Raw genomic sequence first — 8,196 nt, 5'->3', positions numbered from 1 at the left:
TGCTCATCAATTGAAGGTGTGCCGGCCCACTTCAACCCCTGAGCTATAGATGAGGTTTAAACAATACAATTCATTGCAAGCTTGTGTTTAATGGAGACTTTGTAATGTTATGCTTGGGGAAGGGATGGGACTCCTCTAATGATACAACAGGCATAAGGCAATTATAGAGTTAAGAGCCCAGATCTGCGAGAGCAGCTGTGATTGAGAACACAGTGTTCTGAGACATTCTTTGTTCTGATTTTCTGTACGATTCTTTTGTAGCCAAAAGTGTTTTTCTCTGCTAGATGGTTTTCTGAATCTCTAACATGGTGTGGGAGATTTATTTCTCACTTGCAAAACAAAAGTGTACAGTGACTTCTAGTTGGAGTTTGGAAGGCTGAGTAACAAGCAAAAGTGCAAAAGTTAGCCTATTCATCGTGAAATAAAACAAATTCTCTCTTCTGGTTGTTACTTTGATACACAGCTATCTTGGGTTATGTAACTTCATTTAAAGGATGCTGTGACCATTTGGGATCTGGTGTGCACAGTGAGAGGAGGTAACTTACCTACTTCATCTGCATGCTTGTTACTCATAGGCTGTTAAAGCCAGTGTTAAAGTAAATGATATCTTGTCTGAGGACTTTGTATTAACTCTATTTCAAGATCTGACTGCCAGTGGCTAAGGAAGGACACAAGGCTGCAAATGTGTTGTTTGATGAGAATGGAAAAACCACCACTTGTAGCAGAGTCCATGGAATAATAATCAGTCGTGCTGATTTTAAAGATTTTTTTCCCCACAAATATAAAATTCTGTGTATAAAAGTACACCATTCATTTCTTTATATTTTGCTAGGAAAATGGGGCAGCGTTACAATAGGTACAATAGTTACCAGCGACTTATTGACACATTGAAACACGTGTGTTTTGAAGGAAGGAAGGTTCAGGGCTGAAGCAATCAGCATCATGGGCTCATCCGGTTAGAATAAGAAAAAGCAGCCATCTAATTCAGAATTATTCTCAGTGTTCTCCTTTTATTCTCAAATAAATAAGGCAAAGAAGGAAGGAAACAAAGACACACATGGACTGCCAATGCTGAAAGAAAACAGAGATTCAAGTTACTCATTACCTTAACATTACATAAAATAAAAACCCAAACAGAACCTCACCTCAGCTGCCGCCCCGTGTGGAAGTGCGGAAAGAGTGAGCCAAAAGTGAATGCAGTCCTTATATACTGTGTGACATATAATGTGTGACAGGTGAGTGCAATCAAGGACAAGCACCACACCCAATCAAAGGTGAGAGAACTAAACAAGGTGCATCTGGTGAAGTGAGTGGGTGTGCTGGGATGTGCTAAAAGGTGGGTCTCTACAACAACGTGGAAATGCAGTATGAGAGTTTGCACAATTCTATCAAGCTTGCAAGTCAATATTTGGTATGGCTGACTGACCGATAGTGACTGATTTTGTGTTATTGTATTTTTCTATCCAGGTATACTTTTCCTTCATTGGCATTGTGTTTGGAGTCATTATTAAGCTGGAGAATCAAGGTGTTGCCGGTGAGACATTTCCCAGATGGTAGTACTGTTGTACTCCTCTCATGACCTCCTTCATATTGAAATTTTAATTAATCACTCCATTGGACATGTTGTCACAGATTATCTATCTCTCTATCTCTCTATCTATCTATCTCTCTCTCAACTTGAATGAAAGGAGAACAAATGATAAGTTTCAATGACAGTCTGCAAGTACCTAAAGAAACAAATTAAAATCAGTTCTTTCCTAAGTTGGCTGTTACACAACACTGGTTTATCCCTTATTGCTTTTGCTTGCTTGAAAACAAAACTTTGACAGACCTTGAGAAAGCCTGGTGAAGTGTTGCTCAAGAACCATTCCAAAAATACAAGAAACTCTGGCTCACTGGAAGAAAAATACGGAGAAATGATGGATGTTTTAATATTTTCGTATACAAAAATAATAATACAAAAATGATTTCATCATATACAGAAATAAAACCAAAAAACTATTTCTTTAATACTCAGCAACTCGATGGGGTGTTTAAGTTTATTTTGAAAAACACGAAAGCATGTGAACCGGAAGCTTTACCGGTTCTTCTTGTGCCATGCGGCTCCGTGTCAAAGATCCCGAGAAAACTAAGAGGACCACTAAGTGTCGCTGACGGCTTCTGCATCTTGACATCTATTTAACATTTACGACTATATAATAACCATGTAAATCTACAATGTAATTTTAAAAAAAGTCCAATTACATTACAGCATTTGCAAATTCTGCTTAGTAAGACTGCTAATTTTCTGAGCAGAGTCGTTGGGTGACGGCAAGTTTCGTCCCTGGAATTTAGAGCAGAGAGGGCGCTCTCAACTTTTCATTTTCTCCTCCAATGACGCAACCTCTGTACTCTCCTCATCACCTCCCAGGATCGTTGATGGGCAATGCATTGATCATAGTGCAGACAGTGAGGACAGGCGCTGCAAATGAGATAGCAATAAGATCAACGTTGAACGGCGGCCTGTTGGAGTAAATTAGCATGATGTTAGCTTTGGTTAGCAGCTCCCTGAATTAGCGTATGTCTGACACATAGACTCCCAAGTTAACCTCTCCTACAAAGTTTACCTCGAAGCTCTCCAGTAATGTTTGTATTCTGAAATTACCGTATTCCGTCTATCTGTTCAGCTCTCAGAGTGAACCCACGCTGTAAGAACATCAAAGCAGTAAGTTTCTTTTGATAATTTCAGCGTGTTGGATTTTATTGATGTTAACAACCTAAGTTATCTCTCATACCTGTTGGACTTTTGGCTCTACCCGTGGCATACAGCATACATGTGTCATTTTGTTTTAAAGAAGCGGGGAAAACAGATGTTTAATTTATGCCACAAAAATAACATTTACCAGCCTCTGCTGGTGACGTGTGAGCTGAGAAAGGCCAATGACAGTAACGTTGGAGCCATGTTTCATCAGCTGGGGAAGGGTCACCACCGTGTCCTTACAAGTGGGAATAGTTTAGTAGCAGAGAGGGCAGCTGTGACCACCCATTTAGTTATAAATGCGCTCTGAGGTTTTAGATTGGCACGCATCAAGACCACACAAGGCTTAAAAGACAGGACTGAACTTGCTTTTGGTAAACCGCAGGTAAAGTCTGCTTTTCCTCTCCACAGGATCCACTTTTTTGCGCTTTTCTTAATTCAAACGTAATGGTTTTGTTGAACAAGCACACAACTCAAATGCACAAGGGATGGCAGTGCTGTAAGAGAGCTGCAACCCAAGCAGGACACTTTTGGTGCCAGTGAACCGTGGCAAACCAACCAAGCTAATCTAACCTTGACTTTTCTGGTCATTGATTCTAGTGGTCAACAATTTCCTTCGTGGATAATACTTCTAGTCATCAAATTATAGAAGGAAATTAAATAAAGTTAGTAGGACAAGGTTGAAATGATTTGGATGTGTTCCAAGGACATGCCAGCTGAAGGATGTTGAATATAGAGTAACCAAGCGGGAAGGAAAGAAGACCTTAGAGGAAACTCGTGGACGTAGTGAAGGAGGGATAAAGTACATGCACACAGCATGGAGAAGAAGATCATTTGGAATTTAGAAAAGGAATGCCTATGTAGCACTGAAGTTTACAGTTGTGCAATTATGGGCTTTATTTTACTGCTTGATATCGTCTAACAGTCTACAGACAAACTGAATATTTCTTTCACTTTGCATTGTTTTATGTCCCAGGTGTAGATAAAACTTTCAGATGTAAGTTTTATTTTACACCCCAAAGTGCAAAATCGGATCATGTGTGCCCTATTTTTAACATGCAAGCTCATAGAAAGATCTACCAGCGTCTTCACATTTTATTTATTTTCACATTTTGAGCAGTTCTGGTTGAAATTGCAACTAATTTAGTGTAGTAGTAATGAACCCAGCTGCTCTTTCTCTCTGGGGGATCTAATCCACACATAATTACAGTGTGAGGGGAACAATGAACAATGAACTGATTTTTTACTAAAACACACCATTTATAGGTTTCTGTTTTTTCCCAGGTAGCTGAGAGGAGGGGAGACCTTTTCTGAACTACCATGGCTCCACATCCAGTAGTCCAGGCCATCATTGATCTCTCTGCAGGAGCCACAGGTAAATGCAGTAGCCTGTCACTTAAAACTCTTTCTACAGTAGCCAACATAAACATGTGCACATGCACTCTTTAATGTCTATGAAGTAATCCTGTTGCTTTTTAGTGCTGACAAAACCTCACCACCTATGTCAGACTGAAGGATGTTTTGATGACTCCTATGTTTTTCTGGCTCATTTGTTTCAGTGTTTCTGTTTCTCGCCCGAGCCCGCTATGATACTAATCTCTTCACGGCACATATTGGTTGGCTTTTGTGAAAAGTTTGCCTTTCCTGTAGCAACTCTCTGTATGTGCCGGTTCACATCTGTTATTTACTGTTTTTGTACTTTCGTCCTCCCCAGGGGGAGCTGCGTGCGTCTTCAGCGGGCAGCCTCTAGACACAGTAAAGGTCAAAATGCAGACCTTTCCTAAGCTGTACCGCGGTTTCATCCACTGCTTCATGTCTACCTACAAACAAGTGGGCCTGCGTGGGCTCTACCAGGGCACTAGTCCGGCGCTGATGGCCAATATCGCTGAGAACGCTGTGCTCTTCATGAGTTACGGCTTCTGTCAGCAGGTCATCCGCTTCACAGCCGGCCTGCACAGCAAGGCTGTGCTGAGGTAGCTGTTCTTTATGTTAGCACAAAGCCTGCCCTGGGTTTGTGTGTGTCTGATCTCTAACCGCCTGCTGGTCTTTCTGTCTTTGTTAGTGACGTGCAGAAAGCCTGTGCTGGCTCAGTAGCGTCCATCTTCTCATCGCTAGTGCTCTGCCCCACTGAGCTTGTCAAGTGCCGACTACAAGCCATGCATGAAATGGCATCATCAGGCAAGATTGCCAGTAGCCAGAAGTAAGTAAATAGCCTAACAGTAGGGCGGGTGTTTCTCAAGCGCAGTTTGTTAATGAGCAGTTGTTTTTAAATATTCATCTACTAAAACGCTATTTTAGTGTCTCGTGTACTGAGCAACCGTTCCCTCTGCTCTGTCTGAAGCACTGTGTGGTCGGTGGTGAGATTCATCATAAGGAATGAGGGACCACTGGGCTTCTTCCAGGGTCTGACCACCACTATAGCCAGAGAGGTCCCCGGTTACTTCTGCTTCTTCGGTGCCTACGAACTCTGCCGCACAACTTTTGCAGACTACATGAAATGTGGCAAGGATGACATAGGTACTGCTGTAAATGTTTCCCTATGTTATTAAAAGTGTTCTGGTCAAATGTGGATGTTAAATAAAGTGAAAAAAGAGTAGACACAAATGATATACTTTATTAACTTACATATGTTATTAAATGTTACTTCTTATAATATAATGTGCTTATATTTGACTTGTGAAGTGAAGAAAATTTTAATACAGTCCACATCTGTGAACGGGATTTCTGCCTATGTCACCTTCGATATATTGACGGAAGTGATGAAGCTAACTACTACCCTACTTTCAATGTCATCAAACTACAAATATGTCTCTGTTAGGATATTTCTGTCAGTACATTTCCATTAGTACACCATGTAAACTGCATACTTGCTTGGTGCATGCATGTTAAAGGTGTTGCAAGTCAAACAGAGTAGGCTGCATGCATTTGACTGTGGCTGCTGGAATAACCTTTTCTTCTTCAGCTTTCTATTGTACATTTGCTGGCATGCTTGGAAAAACGGTCCTGTTACATGACTCGGTTTCGATTGCTTCACATTTGAATCTGTAATATTTTCATATACAGAGGAGTTAATGGTTGACTTAATGACTGCAACCTACCTAGGTCATGTGGCGGTATATTAAGCCCAAATCATCACCCCTCCTCCACCGTGCTTGACAGTTGTTATGACGTTGGTCGACTTTGGTCTCCTCAGGTTATTGGTCCAGACGTAGTTCATTCAGATGCATTTTTGATAACCTATGATCTTTTTAGATTGAGCACGTTTTCTCCTGGCAGCCCTTCAAAGCAAGCATTCTGTTTTTTTTATTGTACTGTCAGGAACTTTAATATTTAACATGCTGTGTATTTTGGAGGTGTGGCTCCCATTGTGTTCAGCGGCGGTTTTGGAGGGGCGTGTCTGTGGTTGGTGGTCTACCCTATGGATTGCGTCAAATCTCGTATTCAAGTCATGTCTATGACGGGAAAACAGGCGGGCTTTTTCAAGACCTTCATGACCATCACTCGCACTGAAGGAAAGCACATGAAGGGTTTTATAGTATTTTCCATAACATGTTTAGAAAAGCAGTCTTGGTGTAAAAGACTAAAGCTTTCAGCAGTTTCAGTTTTCACACTGTAAGCTCAGCTGTTTCTTGTGTTTAGGTGTGAGGGCGCTCTACTCTGGTCTTACCCCCACCATGATCCGCACCTTCCCTGCTAATGGAGCTCTGTTTCTGGGTTACGAGGCCAGCCGGAAGCTCATGATGAGGCAGTTTGACAGCTAAAACGGTCCACATCCTTAACACAAATGAAGAAACGGCGAAATATTATAGCCATATGACCTTATACATGGGCTCTGAAAACTGCCACACTCCATCTCCTGTGAGACTGAAGCAACTCGCTTTTGACGCAGCGTTTGCATCACAGTATTACTCTGGTTCTTACATAGAAGAATTTTTAGTTTTAGTTTTTTAATGCTTCGGCCACTTTGTTAGGTACACCTGTTCTGCTGCTCATTAACCAGCCAATCGGATGATCTGATGTCGTCGTGTTGGCGTTGTTCCCAGATCATCATGAAAATGTTGTTCCAGGTTCAACATTGCAAGTGACCAATCACATTGTTGTGACGTTATTGTTTTGCGCGCCAAGCCATTTGTGCATTCATGAAATTCCAATGTTGCAAGGACTATCAGTTCTGCTTACCGTTTATTAAAGGGTCAGGGTCCGTTGATCGGAGGACAGAGGCGGTTTCTCGCAGTTTAAGTAGTTTTTTGTTTTACGGCGGGTTTTTTTCCCGAAGTCGCAAAAGTCACAGCTGTCACAACATTCTGATTGGTCACTTGCAATGTTGATCCTGGAACAACATTTAGTACGATGATCTGGGAACAACACAAACACGACGATATCAGATCGTGCCCAGCGAATCACATTCATTGTTCAAACTGCGCATCAGAAGACGCATGATTTTGGTAAGTGTGAACACGGTGGGGTTGTTGGAGTATTTCAGAAACTGCTGGTCTGCTGGGATTTTACTAGCAGGAACTAGCAAGGTGTACCTAATAAAATGTCTAAGTATAGCACAGTATTGAGCAAACAACCTCTTTACAAGGAACTGCCAGTTTTCTCTTCCGTTTATTATTTTACCTCTACCTCAACAAGGTCATCGTCACATGTAACGATTCTTTCACATGGGATCGGTTACCCAGTTAAACAGGAGAGTTGTTGTGAAAGCCCCCTGTGGTCATACAAGCAATGCTCGGGGCTCTTATCCACTCCACATGCACTACTTGAAGGCACAAATACATTCCTGTCTCTTCAAGTTGTGCAGAGACATGAATAAACAGCTCCTTTAGGTTTTGAGTTTATATTTAGGGCAAAACTTAATATGACTGTGTTAAAGATAGTAAAGTGGCATATGCCATTTCATTAAATTTTATTAACTATTTTTAAATTTTATTAACTCATTATAGAATCATCGGCATCTATGTGGACACCTTAATTTGGGATCTCACCTGGGTTTGTCTGTATGGGTAGTTCTGCTCATAAATTCTGCTGCTTTCAAAAGGAACATCGATATGTTTTAAATCATAGGCTGATTTTTCTTTGTCATGGTTGCCATACCGTACTCCACTCCGTGCTGTGATTCTTCAGTATGTTGAGAACCAGCATTAATCTTTTTTTCCTTGTGTAACCTTTGCCTGCTTATGTGCCATTTCCCATGTTTTTCCCCTTTCAATGCTGAGTTTGCAGTTCAGAATTCTCAATCCTGTTCTCTTCAGTTTTATTCAGAAGTGTAGATATTTTATCCTGGAAATGCTAACAAAAGATGGAGAACTGTTTGTACATCAAACCTGATATTCATTGTACTAATGCAGCTTACATTAAAAGTAAGATTTGTTTTATTTTCCTTTGACTGTAATTACTGTATTACTTTGACTGTAAAGCACAATTATTCAAACGTCACAACAAAATGCAGTATGATA

At 41.0% G+C, this 8,196-nt stretch overlaps 1 protein-coding gene across 1 annotated transcript; it reads left to right on the top strand.

Moving 5' to 3' along the window:
- Nucleotides 1-1,067: 1,067 nt before the first annotated feature.
- slc25a15b (solute carrier family 25 member 15b) lies at nucleotides 1,068-8,115 on the top strand. The gene is made up of 8 exons (XM_082549578.1): nucleotides 1,068-1,336; nucleotides 1,468-1,534; nucleotides 4,022-4,112; nucleotides 4,452-4,710; nucleotides 4,800-4,937; nucleotides 5,079-5,254; nucleotides 6,091-6,250; nucleotides 6,378-8,115. Exons 3-8 carry the CDS (start codon nucleotides 4,058-4,060, stop codon nucleotides 6,496-6,498), a joined length of 909 nt encoding a protein of 302 aa, XP_082405704.1. The 5' UTR covers nucleotides 1,068-1,336; nucleotides 1,468-1,534; nucleotides 4,022-4,057; the 3' UTR covers nucleotides 6,499-8,115.
- The last annotated feature ends 81 nt before the right edge of the window (nucleotides 8,116-8,196 follow it).

The sequence above is a fragment of the Aulonocara stuartgranti genome (assembly GCF_965226115.1).
Source record: "Aulonocara stuartgranti genome assembly, chromosome: 10".
NCBI classification, from domain to species: domain Eukaryota; kingdom Metazoa; phylum Chordata; class Actinopteri; order Cichliformes; family Cichlidae; genus Aulonocara; species Aulonocara stuartgranti.
Note: the sequence above shows the minus strand (reverse complement) of the source record. Positions and strands in the feature narration are given on the sequence as shown.